Here is a 22,103-nt window from a genome sequence, read left to right as displayed (position 1 = left end):
CTACTTTTTTCCTCTTTCTGCAAGACCTTTGCCTGGTTCACGTCCAGAGATAGATTGTGTGCTGCTCTAAAAAATTCTAAAATTAGTGGGAAGGGCCTTTGCTCCTTTGATGTAAATAAGATTCACCTTTTCTCTAACAGCTCTGAGGTGAGATGTGGTTCAGCCTGTGGGTTAAGACAGCTCAATTCTGGTGTTTCTGTGTGAACTGTGTGCCTGATCTCCCCTTACAGCCAGCGGAGATGTAGTCAGTGGAGCCTAGAGAAGGATCCAGCTCATGTGTCGCTCGGTTGATCGGGCACTGCTGGCTGCCACAGGAGGTGAAAGCCCCAGCTCAATGTGGGTGTTTGCATCCGTGGGCTGGATCCCGCACCAAGAGTCTTGGCTCCGTTGCAGGCCCGGACAGGAGGTATTTCCTTCTTCATCTTTGGCTTTTGACTCCTCGAGCTCGTGCTGGTTTTTGGTGCAGCATAGCTTTTTGCAAGATACTCCTGTTTCTTCTAGTGTTGGTTCTTGGTCTCATTCTCCTTTCCAGGCCTTTGTTTTTCCCTGGCTCTAGGAAGACACAAGTGGTCACTCACCTTTGGTTGTACTCTTTTTCTGTCTCCTCTGTGGTGTATCTGTCTTGTGAGCCAGGTTGGGCCATTTGCAGGGGGTTGTAGCCATGATAGGAAACATTTGACTTCACTCCTTAGTGGGAACTTGCTCCTTGGGACCAACACATCTTCACTGGAGTTGCGAGCGATGTCTGTGCCTGGGGAGGATGCAGTTTAGAGCTACTGTAGCAGCTAAAAGCTGAAATACTTTTCCAAAGCAATGAGCTCAATCGCCATTAAAAGTTGAGTAGCTGTTGGCACCTTAGTTGGAGCTACGATGGATGGCAAATGGAGCTGGAGAAATGGCACCATCAGTTCTTGTAGTCTGCTGCAGCAAGCCGCTTCCTGAACGTGAGGTTTTACAAGGACGGAGAAAACAAGTGCGTGTATGGTTTTGTAGCGCTTTTTTTTGAGAGAGAGATCATATTGCAGCTTTATAGGTGAGGGAGTTGTTTTGGCAAGAGAACAAGATTAGCTAAACCATAGCTTTTCGCTGGCAGTTTTGGCTGATGACTCCTTTTTATTAGCTCTGTTTATAATTTTATTGATACAATTTCTTTGTTTCCTCAAAGCAGCAATCAAGCTGCTTCTCCTTCCTCAAGCTGAATGTTTATATCAGTGTGTCAGATGGGGACAAGATGAATTCTGTTTAATAGGTAGATGCAGACACTACAAAGCAAGGTCTTTACTGGACATTGTCTTTATGCAACAATAGCTTTTAGGGCATTGAGTTGTCGGAACTATACGCAGCACCGCAGCAGCAGAAGTGGTTATTTTTCTCAATAAAAGCTAGGAAGTGGTTGTTACTAAGAATATGCAACTTTCCCTAGGCCACAGTGAGTCAATACCAGAATTGAAATTGGAACTAAATTTTTTTTTTTTTAATACATATAAGTCTCACCTAGTACTGTCTGTCTCATCAACTGTAGCAAGGAAACCTTGAACTTCAGTTTAGATTTAATAAAAGAGACTGTCGTGTCATTTCTTTCATAATTTTAGACAAAAGGATTTTTTTCTCCTGAATCCCTTTTCAGCCTGCGTCTGTAACTACAAATATTGACTATTCTGTGGTAATTATGACCTAATCGTTGATCATATTGATCTGGCAGCAGACATTTAAATTGTTCTTCTTCCCTGAACTAAATTGCACAGCAAAGATGTGAGAAATCAAGGACAAATCCTGGGCACCTCCTCATGCAAGTTTTAAACAGTCTTTGTTTCGTTGTGTGTAGCAGACTGACGAGCTGCACTTCGGTGTCACTGTGGTGACATGGTTTGTTGTTCATGGGATGTGTTATCTGCTTCCTTGCACTTGGATAAAAAGAGAAAGGGATGTAGAGTAAAACCTGTCCTGTGGGAATAGCTGATATCGATTGCCTTGTAGAGGTGGAATTTAACTAAAGGTCAAATAAAATTGTACTGGAATCCACATCAGGGACAGCTGAAATGGGACTAAGAGCTACTTCTTTCTAGATTTTATGTTGCTTGGTGAAAGGATGCCAGAAAGGTAAAATGGACCAAACCAAAATATTAACCAAACACAGCCTACAGCCTTCTGCTTTTCTCCCCTTGAAATACTGTGTGGGTTAAGGCCACCATGGTGCACAGAACTGATGCTTAAAGCAAGGAGTGGGACTCTGTATTTAGTGTTTATCCTGGATTACTGGACAGAAATTCCCAAATTGTTACCAAGAAATGCATTTGATCCTTTCTAAAACTTCATAGCTTAAACTGTCTCCAATTTTCACTCATTGTGCTGATTTTTTTTTCAAGCTTTTCTTCTGCATCATAACCTGACAAATGGTTTTGAAAATAATACTGTTTGGAACTGATAACCCTCATGCATGGGCTTTTTTCTCCATTTCAGAAGTGACCTGTATGGTTTTGGTAGCCTGGGAGGGCATGTGATTACTTGTAAACTATTTTGTTTTCTTAAATAGCTGCTGTTTGGCACAGGAAATCTTGCCCTCTTTTGTACCAAGCCCAGAGCTTGATAGTGCCTTCAAGCTTCTGATCATCTGAACCACTTCTTCCTTTTTGCAGTTTTATCAAGTCTTTCGAGACGCCATTCATAGCTTCTTCGTTTGTCATTTTCAAATGCTATTAGTGGTGATTAAAGGAGATAAAAAGTCTGTCACAAACATCCTGGGAGCAAGGATGGGAATTTTGGAATGGCTGGTTGGGCGTGTAGGCAACCAAACTATCGTTTCATCTGTGTGTGGCTCATTGATCTGCTTGTCTTGGCTGTTGAAAACCCAGGCTGGAATGATCAGCATGGTGTGTTGGACTAACTGCATCTTCCACATATAAGATGTTTTTTTCACTGGCATTCATAGATTAGTCAGAAATTTAAAGTGCCTGGCTCGTGGTGAAGTGTGTATACTCATCTAACAGATTGAGTGTGGGCTTAGAAGTGGACATTTTACAAGCACTTTATGTATTTTCTTCTTTCGGACATCTTGGTAAAGGTTATGTTTTTCTGATGTGTTGGAGCTCAATTGTCTTTATTAGGATAACAGGTTTTGTTTTCTTTAGCTGCTAAAAAAAGCAGACCACCTCCCTCTATATATAGAGTGAGTATAGAGGGCTTCTTGTTTCATCATATGGCAGATGAACTCCTTTCCTCTGGCTACTTGGAATGGGCTAATGTTTCAACAAAACATCCAGGTTGTAGTTTTCTTTGAAGCATTTGACAAATATGTGTAACTGTACCTGGATTTCTAAAAATGAGGTCCTTCCCCAATGCCTCTTTAAAGATTGTTGGAGTAAGAGTGAAGACTTTGAGTGCATAAATAATTGAAATATATTAGAAGACGGAATAAATGATCAATTTACACAATAGAGGAGAGTCGTTAGTGGCATCCCAGAGGAATCTGTGCTGGAATAGGTGGTCTTGACCATGCTGGCTGGGTGGTGAAGGGGCAGGTGAAAATTACTGTAGATATAGAGCAATGTGTATAAGAAAGATTTTTCCTTATTTTACTGCAGAACAATGATCTCCAAGTTGACTAGTGCCACTCAGGAACAAGATTTTAAAGTTGTAGTAGATGTGACTGTGAGAAACACAGGCTTGATGCTCGGTTAAAAGACCAACTCAGTGTGAGGAATTATAATGAAGGGAATAGAGAGCAAACTGGGAAAGATTGTTATGCTGCCACGTAATTCAGCAGTGCCTTCACAGCTTGAACCTGTGTTCAGGTCTTTTTAAAAATAAGGGAGGGGAGAAGGAAAATGATACCGTGGAACCGCGGAAAAAATATTTGAGAGTGATATAATAGAGATCTATGAAATCCTGAGCAGCATGGGGAAGGCAAAAAAAGGATACATGTTGATTATCTCCTACAGCACAAGAGCTAGGGCTATCGGATGAAATGGGAGTTAAACACAAAGGAGGCACTTTTGTCCAGGACATAGTTAGGCTGAGGGGTGACCAAACACATTTGTAGCAAAATACCCAGTGAGAGCTGCTAAATCCTGAAGACACCGACTACCACAAAAGACATCACCTCTGGCTCAGGGAGTCCCTGAAGAGAAAATAATTGGCAACTGTGAAAGTATTCAAGGAAAAAAAACACTCCAGCTTGTTCTGCTCCTACTGCTCTAGTCTAAGCATCTGCAACAGCCATGGGTGGATAGGATATTGGGCTAAACAGACCTTTGGACTTGCCCAAGGCAATGTTCGTGGTTCCAGTTTGTTAGTGGCACTCCAGTTGCTGTCTGAAGGCAGTTCAGAGACTCGGATCTCCCTAAGCCTTGGTGCGAGGAAGCTGGTAGCTCGTGCTGCTGTTTCTGTTCCAGGAGAAATGTGAAGACTTTGGTCTCCAAGACTGTAATTTGGCTCTGCTCACTGGGACAGCTTTGAGAAGGGCAGAGAGCTAACATAAGGGAGGAGGAGATAAGCACTGTCTTGCCCATATTAGCCTTGTTTTTGCTTTTTTCACCCTCATAACCTTTAGTTTTGACAGGGAGAGGTAAAAAAGAGGTTGCAACTCGGCTTCTGTTAGAGCCACACATATGTGTTTTTTCTTATTGGAAATATTTCACTGTAGCATATGCTTATGCATCCTGGTGTTTTCAGTTACAGCTTGCTAATAATTTGTTGCTGAAAAAAACATTCTCTGTATTGTTCTTGCCTTGAACTTGATGGATGGGAGCTTAGAAAATAAGCCTGCAGTGTTAGAAGGTCCTGTCGAGGTTTTCTGTTCAGTGTCCTTTTTTTTGCCTCCTGAGCTAAGACAAACCTTTCAGGGCCTGCTCAGACATCCTCTGAGAATAGGCAGTGATTATGGCTTTCGAAATAATTGTTCATTTATGAGCCCAGCATTTTAAGAGCAGAGCGGCTCTCGTGCATGGCTCTGGCCTGGCTGTTGTGAACGTCAGGGTCCCTCCAGCAAAGCTGCAGCCTCCTTGCCCAGAGGTCCTCTACATGACGTTGCTCTCTGAAAGCTGTGAATGATACAAAAATAAATCAAACAACCCTCCCACCCCCTTCCCTCTCTAGCCAACATCATTACCTCCTTGTCGTTACAGCCAGGCATTTAATTAGTCCATGCAAATAGCCCTACTTTGATTGGGCCTGAAGTGTGTTAACATAACTGTGCTGCTTCTGCTCGTGCTGTGCTTTTTCTTCGGAGGATTTTCAGATGTCACATCCATTCATTGTGGTTACAACTTGGTAAACAAATTAAGAAAGAGAGAAAATCGGTAAATTCTAGGGGGTTTTTGCTTCAGAATGGGTACTATTTTGAACACAGATCCTATCCTGGATTTCTAACACCAAGTGACACAGCAGGAGGGAGCATAATTATGTGTGACTTACCTGTTAGTAGCATTTCATGGAAAAAAAAAAAAAAAAGAGGATTTGTTCTCAGTTATCTTTTAGCAGGTATAAATACTATTACTTCATCAAAATTGGAAAATTGTAGTTTAGTCAATAAATGACTGTATTTTAAGTAACATTAAGTTTTTCAGTATTTGAAAACGGAGCCTTGGGAAGCTGATGCTGCTAAGAAACCAAAGCAGTCTGTCGTACTCCTGGTAGTGAAAGAAAACACTGAAATGGTGTAATAAAAAGGGAGCAGTATAAAGCCAAATAACTGGCATTTGAGCTTTCAGAAATACCTGCTCTGGGCAATCATCAAACATGCAATTTTTGAAACGTGTTGGATGAGTAAGATGCCACCTGTTTTGTTTACTAGCGGGAAATTATAGATACTGAATTAATTATTGCTAGCTGTGTTTCAGAGACTGGCATTGTGGTAAAGCAGAGCTAGTAGAGATCAAGAAAAAGGAGGTCATTTAAGTAATGGGTGAGGATGTGGTACCTAGGATACTTCTGTATTATATTGGCAGTTTCGTCTTCAGAAACCAATGGTGTCGCTTTTTATCTTAATTCCATGTCTATAGACATCATTGTCTGTCTTGAACACCTGTGATTGTGTTACATCTAGGACCGTGCTCCTTGTAGTCAAGGGCACAAGAAGGGTTTTTTTTCAAGATGTTAGTCTTGTTTGAGATGCTGGATGTTCACAGTCTCGTCATTCACAAAGTTAAGGCCAGGAACCTTTTGCCAAGGACTCCTTTGGTTGCTGATTAAAATTCTTGATTCTCTCACCCAGCCCTCCAACACTTCCCTCTTTCCACAAGACTGAGCACCTCTTCTAAGGCAGGTTTGCAACAGTTTGTTTTTTTTTTTTTCTTGGGGATAGGCTAGGGGTAGATAAGCAGCAGTGCCTTCCCCTTCCCAGCTAAGCTGTGACCAGTGGTTGCAATGTGTTAACCCACCTGCTTTATTCTTATAGTTTATCTTTTTTGAGCTTGCTGGGATGAGACAAGTCTTTCTGTGTTGTCTGACATCCTGCTACTCTGATCCCAACCAGGGAGTGTGGAAGCTGCTGTTGTATGGATTGTAAATAATTGAGTCTTTGATGTTCTGATCTTTTAGTTGACGAGACTTTTGTCTGTAAACCAAAGTTTAATCGAGAGCGAGTAGAAGCTTTGTTAAATGAGTTGTTTTATGCCAGAACTGTGCTGTCTGTTTTTTCTCTAAGAAAGTATTTGATACCCTATGACAAACTGCTGTGTCTGGTGGAGAGGTAGGTGCCTTTTTGATCTAAAAAACCTGAGCTTAAGAGGCAGATTCTGATTTGAAGGTCTGCTTTAATGTACCAGCATTCTCTGAAAATTCAGCCAAATATTCTCCAATGATTAAAATTAATAACCTCTCTTTTACTTCTTCCTATTTCAGACAGTTCTGTAATCATGCTGAAAAGAATTGACTTTACAATAGCTACGTCTGTGCAAATCGTAAGATTTCTGTGTATCTCATTTCCTTCATTTGTATGACTTGGCATCTATTTTATTTGCATAATTCACCTCTGCGGTCAGTCTGTTATTAAAATTGCCCCACTGTCATCTTGTGCTATATACTTGTCTTGATTTCTGATTGTTCTTTTGATTATGTGGGATTCCTCAGCACTGCTGTAGTACAAATAACAAATAAGACTGTTCTGAGGAAGGAGGAGAAACACTGCAAGATGTTTGTTGCTACTTGAGAAGATAAAATCCATCTCCACTCTCAGGTCATAGAAGAAACGCTGATCATAAATATCAACACCAGAATGAACATGGAATTTGAGTGAACTTGTATACACAAGACCATCACGGATGGAGTTTCCAACCTGGGTTCGTCTAATTCCTCAGGGCTTTCTCTATTTTACTTCTCTTGGTCTTCAGTTGTCTTGGTCATCATCGAGGTTGTCTTAACCTCTTGTGTCTGAGTATCCTGAAGTCGCTCTCTTCAGAGCTCTAGGTACCTGCTTTTCGGGCTGGCTGCCTGGTTGGATAGAGGCTGTTTCCTCTTCATATCTGCCTTGGCTAGCGTGCCGTTCCTGCAGGGTATGTGGTTAGATGTGTGTTGGTTTTAAAGATTAAGTGAAGGCAAATCCATCATGTCCATTATCATGATAAGTCACTGTATCCTGTTAGTGAGCTTTTTTGAGAAATGAAGTGTAATATGCATAAACTTCTGCAAGAGAATTGACTTGGTACAGTGAGATATGTTGACATTAAAAAAGAGACTAGAACAACATGTCACACATTACATTGGTTTTCAAAACAGGCATAGCAGAAAATTATTGTTACTGACCTGAATGGTTTCTAATAGGATTCTGTTGTTTTTGCCTCCAGGCCTTCTGCTTAATACTTGTGTTAAAATAGTAATTTCTAAGGGTTGGCAGGAGCTATCAATATTGGAGATGGGCAAATAAGGGATAAATCTGTATTCCATACTAAGTTGTGTACGAGCAAGCTGTGTACTTTATTATGGGAAAATGTAAAGCTGTTTTTCTAGGAATGGTGCAGGATTCTATTCCGAGAAGCAGCGAAATATCTAGAAAATATTTAGGAGTTAAGTTGTATTATCATGAGCTTTCTGTATGATTCAGCAGCCAAATTACCCTTGACTGTATAAATAGTGGAAAATTAGATAGGAATAGGCAAATCATATTCCATCTGGATATAGTACTGGTGTGTCTGCAAAGTTCTGTAGCTGTTTTTGGTATCAAAGGCAACAAGAAGAATGCTTATAAACTGGAGATAGTGCTAAAAAAAGGGATGAAAATGATGTAAGCATTAGAATATGTGCACTTAATGAACAATATACAAAACTCCTTGAATATAGTCTTGACACCCAGATACCTGCTAGAATGGCAACGTGGTGGAACACAACTAATTTAGGAGATTTCTGGAGTGCATTATGATGATATTTTGAGATAGTTGGCTCATCCAGTGCCTAGGAGAGGTGCTTTTCTGGATCTGCTACTCACAAAGAGCTGGTTGAGGCGGGGATGCGGTCTTGGCTGCCGTGACTCTGAGGTGTTAGAGCTTAAGGTCCCAAGGGATGCGAGTAGCAGAATAAAGATGTCAGAATTCAGGACAACAGACTCGAACCTTTCCAGGGAACCAAAAGGCAGGATCCCATGGGAGGGTGCCCTGAAGGGCAGATAAGCCCAGGTGAGCTTAGCTGATCTTCCAGGCCAACCTCCTCAAATTGCAAAGACAATTCCCTGATGGGCGGGAAACCAAGCAGGCACCGCCAGGTCACCAGCTTTGCTTAATTGCTGAATGGGGAAGTCCTGATGGAGCTCAAACATGAAAAAAGGACTATGAGCAGAAGGTGAAAGGAGGTACGGGGTACCCAGGAGGGATACAGGCAGGCAGAGGGCACATTAGGAAAGTTTAGCTGGAGTTGAAACTCCAAGGGATTATAAGGCAACAAGAAGGACTTCCATAGTCAGCAAATGAAGACAAAAGAAAATGTGGGTCTGCAGCTGGGTGAGACAGGCATCTTGGTGATGAGGGACACAGGAAAAGGCTGAAATGTGGAGTGTTTCTTTGCCTTGGTCTTTATTGGCAAGATCTGCTCTTGCTCGGTGGCAATTTGGGGTGAGAGGTAGTGCCCATGGCAGAGGATTACCTTGGACACCCAGCAAATTGGACACATGCAAGTCTGTGGAAGGGGATGGGTGAGGCAGCTCCGTCTTGCCTTGAAGAGGTCATGACAACTGAGAGGTCTCCAGTCACTGGCAATGTTGTGTCTGTCTTCAAGAGGAGTGAGAAGGGGAATTACAGGCTGGTAAACCTCGCCTTGGTCCCCGAGAACATTATGGAGCATGTCTTTGTGGAAGGTGCTTCTGTGGTCAGGAAGGTGGCCAGTGGCATTCAGCATGGATTTGCAAGGGCAAAAATGTGCCTACCCAACTGGGTAGAAATGTGGGAAACCACCACATTTCCAGTGGGCAGTTACAGTGAAACCTGAGTACTGAAAGTAGGAGATGTAGGAGGAGCAGTGTCGTCTTGAAATAGCCAATCTACTATAAATTATTACATAAATCACTGATTAATAATAATAAAAAAAACTGTGACTTGATCCGCAAGTTGAGATATCAAAGATATACTTCTTTAAAAATTAAAAAAAATATAATAATCCCAAAGCTTTCTCCACTAAAAAATGTGTTACTCTTAAGCATACATCAGTTTGTCTTTTCTTTTTCTCTGCTGGCTGGTACATATCTGTCTCAGATCCTGACTGTGCTTTAAAATAAGAGATCTTGCCAATTCGATTTAAAAAAAAAAAAAAAAAAATCAGTATCTGTCTTGATGTAAATCCAGTATTTAGGAGATAACCTTTTATATAGTATTTCCTGATTCTTTTTTTTAGGTCTTAAAGCTCTCCCTTATAGCTCACGATTGACTTGGTCAGCAAAGGAGGTGCTGGCGGTGCATAGGAAAATGTTGAAACTAGCTGTTAAACACTGACAGATTTCTTTTTTTTTAAATTAAAAATTGAACTTAGATGTATAATGCAGTTTTGTGCTGCATAATAATAATCTGTACAGCTTTTATGGGTACTATTTGATAGCTCCTTCCATAAAATGACAGGTTATGTAAATCTAGTAAAGCTTTTAATTCATGTCTACTTCTGATACTCTGTGTTTGGCTGCTTAATTTATAATCTTACAGTTTGTGCCTGTCCTTAGGTTTAGTATTAGGTTTCAAATGAAATAGACTTGCTCATTTTGCAAATAGAAACAATAATGAATATCCAAATGAGTCTTTAAAGTTTGAAAGTTGAGAAAAAACTCAAGAAAAGTCCAATTTATCTTCCTTTATTCAGGAAATGATGGAAGTGTGTTGCCAGAATCACCTTCTGTGGAAGGTTGGCTGTCACACACTTCTTCATCTTTCCCAATTAGGTGAAAGGAATCTTTATTAAGTGTGGACCACTCAATTCAAGCTTTTATTTTACGTTGAGAAAACAGAGTATGAGACTTCTCTCTGTTCACCACAAGTCTTTGGGGCTGCTGGGTAGAGCTGGAAGATTGTGGCTCGGGTTGAAAATGTGCATCTCTTACAGAGGATGGTGATTTGATGAGGCTTGTGACTTTTCTTGGAAATGGCATCTTTGTTACTTTATCTGGTTTGGGTTCGTCTTTGTTTTGCTTTTCTGATTATCATTAAGACACTCTTTTCTTTTCAGGATAGAGTTGGGCAAGACAATTTTACCAGCCATTACACCGTACTGAAATTCCGTTGGTGCTTTTAGTAGATGTTGTAGTTCAGGGTCTGTTGGTGTTCATTATATCCAGCATTTTATATCTTGGCCAGAAATTTGCTTGGTGGGCGGGGATATAATTATTTTTGTCTCCCCTCAGTATTTCTAGCCTGATTGCAGGTGCTTAATATGAGCACGTACCCTCTGGCATGATGGGTGAGTTCTCTGGTGACTTTTCTTTTTTCCCCCCCCTAGCTAAAATTTCTCTCTTTAATTCTTGCAAATCACGTCTTTAAAAGTGGGCGTTTTTCAGTCTGATGTTAATGAATCACACGTTGGCAATATTTTCCCTGACGTGATAAACAATTGTTCCGTTAGTCTGTCAGATTAGTGAGCCGCAAACTCTGAAACGTTTTACGTGTTTTTTGTTGTTTTTTCTTTTTCAAGATGCTATTTTGACAGCCATTACAGTCTATCCCTTAAATATCTTGGTCTTTATATCTTAGGCTTTAAGAGTTCAAAGGGAGTTAATATTTTTTGCTTGTGAGTCTGAGCCCACTTGTGGTTTTTTGCTGGTCTTTTGGGGCGGGGGGGGTTGGGGGATTTTTTGGTTGAACTGGACCTCCATCATGCTCTAAGGTAGGCTCTGAAGCTTTATTTTGATTCAGAAGTTTCCAGCTACCCGGAGCCAGAAATTGGATGATGAATTTTTATAGAACACCTAATAAAGAGCTGAAGTTAGTCATCCTTGTGATTTTGGTGTGCAATATTCTTTCAGGTATAAGCATAGCATCTCTCTCTTACTCAAGGTGTCCTCTTTTCAGCAACATTTAATATTAATACTGAGATCATCATGGGGGACCATTAAAGAGACCAATATTCCTCTCAAACAGTGACTGTTAATCCTGCCCGCATCCCTGTTTGGGAATTATCCAGATTATCTCTGCAGTTTCAAGTGATTTCCAAAGAAGTTGTTTCCTTCTTCCTGCTGTAAATCTTTTCTCCTGTGCTGCAGTCCTCTATTATACAACCACCATATTCTGCAGGAAAGACGGTCAAGTGAAATGATTCCTGTACGGAAAGGAATATTATGATCCTTGCTGGTGGTGCTGGAGATTATGTTGATTGATGGTTTCCTTTTGTGAACTTTGATTCAAGGCTGGTTTGGATTCCTTTTCTCTCTTGTTTTACACTCTCATAGGTCAGTAACTTACCATTTGTCATCAGTAGTGGATTTTTCTACTAGCCTGAATAATTAGTCTTCGTTAGACATCCAGTGATAAATGGGGAAGGGGCGGGGGGAAGGGTAACAATTAATTTTGTTTCAGCGTTAAACTTCAATGAAGTTGCGAGCATGCTGTTTGCTCATAAAGGGAAGTGATTTGTGGAATTTTTCATGGACAGTCTTGTACATTTTCTTGTGAGAACGCAGCTGGATCTTGTCCCAGTCCCTGCAATTTATCTGTATGCTGTGGGAATGAAACGAAAATGTACTGACTATACCAGATCTGCTTAATGGGAGGTCCTGTATTATCGTCAGTGACTGGGGCAAGGGCTCAGGCTGCCTTTGGTTTGTTCCCAAAACCGAACACGGTTCTCGTTGCTTACCCTGACTTTCCCTTTTGCCCAGGCTTTGTTTCCAGACAATGAGTGCTCAAGGCTCAGTCTGGTTTGGGAGCGTCTTCCTAACAAGTGCTGTTTAAAAAAGCCCGGTGAGGCTGTCTCAGTCCACTTCTTTTCATACAAAGCAAACCCCAGACTTTTACTAGTGTGCATATTTATGTATTGTTTCATCCATGCCTTGCTATAAAGCTGAGGGCACCCTGGCTGCTGGGTTATTTGAGGGTTTTAACCTACATTTTAATTCTGGTAGTGTGACATAGATACTCTCACCTGGAGTGTGTTGGAAACTCTTCTGAAGTTACCTGTGACACCCTCACAATTTTAATAGAGGATGGGTTGACCCAGCGCTGAGGGATCTGGTGGAGTTGAGAACAGTCAGTGTTAGGTTAATGGTTGGACTGGATGATCTTCAAGGTCTTTTCCAACCAAGGTGATTCTGTGAGGTGCTGTATCGCCTGCAAAGAAGGGCAATGAAGCTGGTGAAGGGTCTAGAGCACAAGTCCTGTGAGAAGCAACTGAGGAAACTGGGATTGTTTAGCCTGGAGAAAAGGAGGCTGAGGGCACTTTATCACTCTCCACAACTACCTGAGAGGAGGTTCTAGTGAGGTGGGTGTTGGTCTCTTCTCCCAAGTAGCGAGTGATAGGATGAGAGGAAATGGCCTCAAGTTTTGCCAGGTGAGGTTTAGATGGGATATTAGGAAAAATTTCTTCACTGAAAGGTTTGTCAAGCATTGGAACAGGCTGCCCAGGGAAGTGGTTGAGTCACCATCCCTGAAGGTGTTTAAAAGCCGTGTAGATGTGGTGCTTAGGGACTTGGTTTAGTGGTGGACTTGGCAGTGTGAGGTTTACTGTTGGACTTGATGACCTTAAAGGTCTTTTCCAACCTAAACGATTTTATGATTCTAATGTATATGAATGCCTGAAGGGAGGGTGCAAAGAGGTTGGAGCCAGGCTCTTTTCAGTGGTGCCCAGTGACAGGACAGGAGGCAGTGGGCACAAGCTGAAACACAAGAGGTTCCGTCTGAACATCAGGAAACACTTTTTCACTGTGAGAGCGACCAAGCACTGGAACAGGTTGTCCAGGGAGTTTGTGGAGTGTCCCTCCTTGGAGATACTTCAAAAGCCATCTGTATGTGGTCCTGGACAACCAGCTCTAGGTGGCCCTGCTTGAGCAGGGAGATTGGACAAGATGACCTCCAGAGGTCCCTTCCAATCTCAACAATTCTGTGATTCTGGATTTTTTTGCAGGTATTCAGAACGAAGCCTGACAAAATGTGTTGGGATAACGATAGAGACCAGACCAGATTACTGCCTGAAGCGGCATTTAAGTGACATGTTATCCTACGGCTGTACGAGGCTGGAGATCGGAGTGCAGAGTGTGTACGAGGACGTGGCCAGGGACACCAACAGGTGAGAAGAAAGCTTCAGTGCGAAGCTGAGCGCAGCTGCTCGCTGTATTTCTGCTTTCTGGAATGCTCCCGAGTAGCGGGTCTTGACCTGTTTGCTTGAACACCCATTTGACATTGAATGTTGAAACATTTAGCTCATTTCCTTGCTTGTGTGGCCATAGGTCTGTTAAGAAAAACTAATAAACTGCAGTGGCTTCATGGATTTCTTTGTGATATTCTGTAGACCATGGCTTGAAAAAATGGAGTTATTTGTGATTTATTTTAAACTCATGTTCTTTTCCTGTATGGTACACCTCTCTCTTTGTTTTCATTGCTTCATAAATAAATGCAGTTTTGTGAAGTAGAACATGTGCCCACAGAGAGCTCATAGTGCTTGTCCTACATAATTCACCATTTATAGGCTTGAGTAGATACAATGCAGTATAACCTATTGGAGGTAGTTACCAGCAAAGAGCGTGTTCTCTACACCAGGTACCTTTTTGTGCTGAGTACTGGAGAGGAGAGATGACACTGGCAAGTACAGAGAGTGAGACATAGCCAGAAACAAAGCCTGTTGATAGATTAACCACAGTCATTCTAGGCATACAGTATCTCTAGGGATTGAAAATATATTTGCAAGAGGCCTGGGATTTATTCCTTGTCATCTTGGTCCTGTGGCCAAAAGAACAGTTGTCCTGCATAGGAGAGTGCGCAATATATTGTTCATCCCACCCCTTTCAGGCAAGTAAGCCAATCTTTTTTTTTTTTTTTTATTGCAAGTCTGGTAATTCTGTTGAGATATTTCTTTTGTTTTTTCACTTCTGATGCTCATTCAACTTGCCTCCATTCTTATTGCATATTCCAGTCACCTACCAAGGATGTTTAATAACCATAATCATATGTAATGACGGAGTTCAATAACCAGATGGTTCAATAACCAAAGCACATTTTTGTTAATACCTACCTTAAAGGCAGTAGTGCAAAACTGAAAATGTTGGACATTTTCTTGTAGAGACTTAAAGAAAGAATCCAAAATGGGTTTCCTCCTGTGGGTTTAGCTGTAGCATTGCTGGTGCATGGAAGTGCGGGATGTCACTGCTATGAAATGGTCAGGCTCCAGGTCTCAGTAGACACGAAAAGCCATTTATTGAGTAGTCCAAGAGTTAAGAGCTAATATTTATAGGTGGTACTTTCCTCCTCTAGATGTCAGAGCTTTCCAGAGGAAAAGATCCATACTGAGGAATGTAGCTAGATCTCACTCTTAGGTGTATTCATTTCAATCTTAGATGTATTCATTTACAGGTAATTCTGACACAGATTATACATTTAACAATTAAATTTCTTTTCAGCTTTTAAAATAATTTTTTACACCTCAGATCTTTTAAAGGTGTCCTATCCTGAGGCGGAACTTTAAAGCTTAGCTGTCACTTTAGTCATCTTCACTTTTCCTCCGTTTTTTTTCTGTCACATCAGAGGTGGTACCATAAATCACTCAAAGCTGTACGTCACTTTTGGCTTGTACATTTGCTAACGAACCTTCACTTTCCTGCTGATGAATCGGAAGAATGAAGTAGTATATTACTGACTTGACTTCACTCACAAGTAATCCTGTATAGAATTATATTTTTAAAGGTTTTTGGCACTTTTCAAAGTTGCTTGCAGAATTCCTAAAAGGCTTTGCTGCAGGCTGTCTCAGAGCAGGGAAGATGCAGGCTGTTCACTCGTATATCTCCCTCTAACTTTTCAGAACAATGAATTGGAATATACTTTTAGAGAAGGGTGACTCAAGTTTCTCTTGCTTTTGAAATGACCTCATTTTGCTTCTGTTCTTCTACTTTGTGGGGGATGTGTTTTGGCTTTAAACTTTTAATATTTTGCTTGTAGCAAAATGTCAGATTACAACCAATTAGACTAACTGTTTGGAAATTACTTTCTATTATGTTCCATAAGTCATTAGTGAGATTTTTGAGTGCTTTTGGTGGCTGTGAGGCAGAAAAATATTCAGGAACAGATCTAGGCATCAAATAATCAAGTTATTGATGCAGCTCAAATTCCACTTCTAATAAGAAAATAATTTTTATTTATGAAGCAAGTCTCCATTTACTCCCCTCAGGGTACTCAAGGTCTTGAGTAATACTGTCCTTGAACAGTCTCAGAAAAACACCGTAATACTTCCAAAAAAAAAAATCATAAATAAAACTATAGTCATAAAACTACATGTAGGGATTTAACAGAGGCAGAATCTTCCAGTAGAGAGGAAAGAAGAGGTCCTTAAAACAAGGGAAGTAGCTGTTTGGTTTGGTTAACATTAGGTCTCAGCCAAAGACATGCATTTCTAAAGATGCCCAGATGGCATTAATTTTTCATCCAAAGGACTATGGAGGAGAAGAAGAGTCACCTGCTGAGCTAATCTGTTGGCAAGAAATTCCAGAAAAATGTGGTGATCTGGTGTGAAAGTGTGGTGGGAAAAAAACAGGGATTGGAGAGGGAAGAAGATAGAAAATGCTGAGGGGATAGAAACATCCAGAAATGTCAGCCAGTAGTGGAAGAGCAAAAGCAAGGACTTTGTGGGAAGACTGGTCACATGTGATGGGGACCTCCTGGTAGCTCCTTGTAGTGAGAGTGATTGCTGTTGCGGAGGCAGAAGGCGGCTCCTGAGCCATGGAGGTGGAAGGAGAGAGGAGTTTGCTTGAGGCTGATGAGTTATGTGAAATTCAACCTTTGTTCCTGCCATCGTTTGGGCTCCCAGGCTCTCCGAGCTCCTGGAGAGCAAGCCTGAGTTAGTTTGGTTTGATGTTGGCGGAGAAGAACATGAAATCCTTCAGGAGTCCTAATCCACCCTATGTTTTGGAGGTTTGGCACCTCTCAGAAGTTGAGAAGAGTTTGTGTTTCTCTAAAAGGAGTACTTGAGAGTTCGGCAAGCGTGTTGCAGGATGATTTTTCTAGCTAGCTGGTTTTACTTAGCCCCCATCCTTCTTCCTCTTTTCCTCTTCTGTTGCTTTTGTTTCTCATTATGCTTCATTTTAATTATACACAGTCTTTGGTGCAGAGTGTCCTAGTTTGTGCTGTGGCATCAAGTCGTGTCATTGCTTTACAAATGGAATTCCAGCAGCTTTCCAAAGTTTCTCAGGCTGTGGTTTGAATAGCTGTAGCCTTGGTGTGGTTCACCTGCTATAGAAGTAGTAAACTTTTAGGCCCTCGTTTACTTCATTAACAGCCATGTTCCAAGACTTGAGGGTGGTAAACTGATAATAAAACTCAACCCTTTGCACTTCCTAGAGAATAATCTCAACTAAACGTATCAAAATACGCCTTTTTCTATGTGATCCTGAATCTCTTTTCTCTCTTCCCAGAGGTCACACCGTGAAGGCTGTGTGCGAGTCTTTTCACTTAGCCAAGGATGCCGGGTTTAAAGTGGTGGCCCACATGATGCCTGATCTACCAAACATGGGGCTTGAAAGGGACATGGACCAGTTTGTTGTGAGTATGGCTTAAAATAACCAGGAGTTTCTAGTGTGTTCCAGCTTTTTCATCTAATGCTGCTTCTCTTCCTTAGCTCAGCTATTAGTTACGATCCAGGCCAGAATTGTTTCTTAAGGACAAATAATTTAAAATTCTTTTCTGAAGGTGGAGGGTGAAAAAGATTTGTTGAACTACTTCATCCAGAAAATTATATCCTTGCCTCATGAAAGACTGAGTCACTCGGGTCTCTGTGGAATATAGCTCTTCCGATATTAACTAGGGCTCTTATTTTTTTCCAAGGTGGTTTTCTTTCCTTGGATTTAGAATAGAACATGATTCAAAGTTAAAAGCATACTATGTCGAAGGTAATTAATTGCAAAGTAGAGTGTATAGGTGTATTATATAGCATCTCTGTTCTTGGCTCAGTGCTGTTCAATATCTTTATCAATGATGTGGAAGAAAATATAAAATTATTTCTAGAAAAACTGAAATGAGGAGTAAAGAGCAAACGATAAACAGATGTTTATAGATGTAGGGAATTAACCACTTTATCTGGTAATGTGGTAGATTTTTTTTTTAATTATTATTTTAAATCAAAATTGGTCATCTTTTTAAAATACTGCAGAAATTGCGGTCATGACACAGGGATCCCAGGTATATTTCTGTGCAGGGTCAGACTAGGTGCTTTCTGGCACTAAAAACTATCAATGAATGGAATATACTGATTAGAAGTACAGGCAGAAAGCAGTGGTTTATCTTGATGTGCTGCAACAGGCACATCTAGAAAGAACCAGCTGAAACTGCAGCTGTACAGTACATAAAGGAAAATCTGAAACCTGCAATAGGTATTTTTACTAAGGGGTTTTGTGCAAAATTCCTTGAGCTCTTCATAAACATAATGTCATAGTACTTAGCAAATATTATGTTCGTGTGACAAAGTGAGAGGCTGGGGCAAAGTGATGTACACAAAACTAGAGGTGAAGGCAGCAGGAGAGCTGAAGGTTAACTCAAAATTCCTGCCCCAGACCCTGTTGCTCCTGGATTATTTTCTTATAATGCTGAAGGGTGTAGAGGATGGACATCGCAGTAGCTGTGTTTTCATAGAATTACTTGTGATGCAGGGTACAGCAAAACTTGAGTCCCTTGCTCAGTATCTTGAGAAGTTGCAGCTCTAGTTCTGCGTTCTTTACGGGCCTGTCATTAGTGAAGTAGTATTAGGCTGGAGAGAATTTGAGGTGGAAGAATGGCAATACTGGCAAAAAGATTTAAAGAGCTAACCTTGGGTAAGACCCAGCAAGGAGGAGACAGTAATCTAAGGTATTTGCAAGATGTAAAACTGAAGAGGGAGGAAATTATTTAAGACAGAATTATAAGCTTCTATAGAAAATTACTAGTGATTATTAGTCATTGCTGCTTATTCCTGATAAATGGCTAGGGCTTTTCCACTGTCGGATCTGGAGTTGCTCCTGTTTCATTGCAGGGGATCTGGGGAGTCTGTTTAAAAGTTATAACTTCAAGTGACACTGAACTGCCTCTGATTTCTGCAGGCCAGCAGGCTACCCTGCTTGTTAGGGGAAGGGTAATGCCATGTTGTATTTTGCCCACCTAGTGACAATTTTTGCAGAAATAGAGGCAGAAGGCAAAGCTTTCAGAAAGGGAAGACAAGAACTTGGTGAAAAGGCTGGAATTGTGAAAGCGGAGATTAAAAGAAAGCTGGGAAAATAGTTGAGCATAGAAAAGCAATAGAAAGAGAAAACAAGAGCAGAGAAGGTCAACTGGTTTAGACTGTTTCTGCCAGAGAAGTCTCTTGGCTTTAGGAGCTGGGAAAACCAATGTTGATGGTCAGCCAGCTCTGGGACACAGCAGGAAGGAAGATAAGATCAGAATTTTTTGCTGAAGAGCTGGAATTGGCAAAAAGGCAGGTTGGAGGGCCAGAAAGAGAAGTGCTAAGCAGGGGAATAAGAAAACCAGGTGATAGTTTAAGAGGGGGAATTCAAGAAGAGAGGGTGATGGGGTGAAGACCAACTCAAGTGACAGCCCTGTTAACGAGTTCAGAAATTTGAAGTGAGGCTCGCAGATCAAATTAAGATTTGATGCCAGTGAACATACGGATGAGGAGTTGGAGGATGAGTAATCAGTGTGGAGGATGAAGCCCTCAAGAAGTAATGTGAATGCTGCAGAGTGAGGAAGAAAAATGGGACTTGGGGAGGCGGGCGGGTGAGGAAGAGGTGATAGATCACATCAACATGGAGAAGAATTATACCTGTGTTGTTTTAAAGAGAAGAAAGTTTGGGAAAGGGGAGAAGAAGGAATCAAAAATGCCTGTGTTAGAGAGGTGCACGGGGTCCCCATCGCCATCTGAGACCAGACAGCCCACGGAAAAAGACCTGTGTGAAAGAGGCAGCTGCAGAGTTGATGGCCAGCTAAGTGATCACTGTGTGTTTAGAAAATGGAGCTGCAGGGAATGAGAGTGGAGAGGTTGTGGATCACTGTGACATGTTTGAAGATGGAATGGTAAACAAGAGACAGCTATCCTCTTCCTTTTACCTTCTCCTCTGTCTTGCTCATCCTATCTTAAATGCTTTAGAATTTATTTTTAAAAGATCCTTTGTCTTAAATAGAGGAGAATAGAGGGTAAAAAGTAAAAACAACCCTTTTTTTTTTTTTTTTTTCCCAGAGCCCTGCACTGTTGAATATAATAGAAGTATTCAGCAGACAACAACTCCTTCTTTCCCAGGGATTCAGCTAGACAGTACATTCTCTATTTCCTACCTTCAAATTTTATATTATGGTTTTGAGTTATTAAAACAACTTATATGTTGGGCTGTATAAATGTTAGTCCATGCTGGTAAATATTTAGACATTTCTACTACATAAAAATAATGTGAGAGCAAAGAGAGGAACCGAGTGGAGAGCATCTGTTGTGTTCTTGCAACAGTACTAAGCTGTTCACGAGCAGCAGTAGTGCTCTTTTATGCAGTATTCTCCTATTCACAAAAACATATAATCTTTCTATAAGATACCTCTGACTTTTTTGGACAAAGACACCTGTGGCTTATCAAGGATCCTTACAGATTTCTGATTTTGTAGTAGTTCTAAACAAGTTTGGAAAAAATAAGTTATTTGTTGTGATGCTAACCTCCCTTCTAGCCACCCTGCTTTTCAGACCAGGGAAAGGCAGGACAAGAAGGAACCAGATGACTTTAGAAGGAGGTCTGAGCACCTTGCCTTCATTACTGGCTGATATATTAAATACAGGGGCTTCTCCTGGGAAGATAATAACTTGCTGATTGTGCTGACTGCGTACTAAAAATACTGGGTGCTTCTTCAAATTGAACAGGTAATTATGGTTTCAAGAGGAACGTTGCTTCTGTCCCTTATGACCTATTGATTTCAAAGTGTTTCCTGCTGCTCCCATCCAGCAGCTAGGATGCCCATCAGTTACTCTTTTGCAAACGTATCTAGGTTTTCAGAGTTGTGGGTGTGTATAGCAACTGTTTTCCTGGAGAGTTTATTAATAATTATTCAAAACTTTGATTTATTGATAGGAGTGAGTATAGTAGATAGATCTTTCGTTATATTTTTTTTACAGTAAGTGGCAGGTGACTGGCTTTTTGCCTGCCTTCATCATGAAGATTATTACAGTTACTTTTTTTAAACAGCATCGATATAGTCCTGTGTCCCAGTTATGTTGTGCTTCTCCACTCCTTCCCCCGTCATGCCTCTTTTTTTCCCTTATTATTGATTCTTTTTATAGCCTCAGAGGATTTCCTTTCTACTTCAGGTCTTTCCACCCCACTCCACATATGGGAAAACGCTGCAGGGAGGGAGTATGCTCTGCTTCCTCCCACCACCCATGTGGTTGTGCCAGGTAGTGTACACATACACACACACATTGCTACTTATGGTTGGCAAATGCAAGCCTAACAGATAAGACTGATTCCCAGTGCCTCACATAGCAGGTGGTCGGAGAAAATAATTAGAATAATAGCTAGAATAAATCAAGGACTCAGCAGGAATAATGGAATTGTTACCAGAGCAGACACCTCATCCTGTGGAACGCGATAAACACTCAGCTTTGCTGTTGTAGCATGAGAGAGATGAGGTGACTCTAGGGGTAAATGGTTGGGAGGATTCATGAATCACACTTGCCAACAGGGCTACCAAGCAGAACTTAGGATTTAAGCAAAAACTTTAGGAGGCTAAAGAATTCCCAGGATGCTGTTACTAATTCCTCATTCTGTTTCTGCAGAGCCACTGAGTGGCAATAGTATAATCAACAAACTTTATCCGTTCTAGAACAAATATTACTAAGCTAGTAACATATTTATTAAGAGAGAAGATATTCCTGTGTCTGCCTTTATTTTATTATTTTTCTGGTCTTTGCCTAAGCATGATTTACTGTTGCTGTTCCTCTTGGTCGTCCGGGAGGGATGGCTGTAAGCCCATCTCAAACAACTTTAAAGACCCTTCATAGATGAAATAAATCTGGGGAGCAGAAAAAAGGAAAGGAAACGGAGAGGAGAGCCAGAAGATTAGAAGTTTCAAGTGTGGGAAGTGTCAGGGGAAGTGTCACAGCAAGTTGTTGGCAGAACCCTCCAGCTCTGAAGGCACGTGGGAGCTGGTGGATGCTGCCCAGAAACACCAGATAAGCTCTTTTTCCATGAGGAAATCCATGAGGAGGTCCTGTGGCTTCACTCTGTCCATCTAAAGTCTACTATAAATAAAATGATGAGGGTAAAAACATAGGCAGGACCGTTTAATGGTCAGTACTGGAGACAAGTATCAGACTGAAGAGATTTTTGGTTCAGTTCAGCCGAGCCGTTCTTGTGTTCTTAAAATAAAATTCAGTCATTGAATGGTTTTAGTCTGGTGAAAATTAGTTTTCTTATAGTCATGTGTCAGGCTGGGGTTTTTCTGAAGGAATTGCAAAATAAGCATTTCCCAGAAATAGACTAATTTTAGTGAAATGCCTGATGCATC

The 22,103-nt window shown here is 41.1% G+C and overlaps 1 protein-coding gene across 4 annotated transcripts in view; it reads left to right on the top strand.

Annotated features, from left to right (window-relative positions):
- The window catches only part of ELP3 (elongator acetyltransferase complex subunit 3), a 97,733-nt gene that overhangs the window by 21,880 nt on the left and 53,750 nt on the right, over positions 1-22,103 (top strand). For all 4 annotated transcript variants that reach the window (XM_074861290.1, XM_074861289.1, XM_074861288.1 and 1 more), the window contains exons 8-9: positions 13,519-13,680; positions 17,012-17,138. In XM_074861290.1, the coding sequence (XP_074717391.1) occupies positions 13,519-13,680; positions 17,012-17,138 (289 nt within the window). The remainder of the gene's footprint in view (positions 1-13,518; positions 13,681-17,011; positions 17,139-22,103) is intronic.

This window comes from Strix uralensis, chromosome 3 (genome assembly GCF_047716275.1).
Source record: "Strix uralensis isolate ZFMK-TIS-50842 chromosome 3, bStrUra1, whole genome shotgun sequence".
Lineage (NCBI taxonomy): Eukaryota > Metazoa > Chordata > Aves > Strigiformes > Strigidae > Strix > Strix uralensis.
The sequence above is the reverse complement of the archived record's forward strand: the minus strand, read 5'-3'. Positions and strand labels throughout refer to the sequence as shown.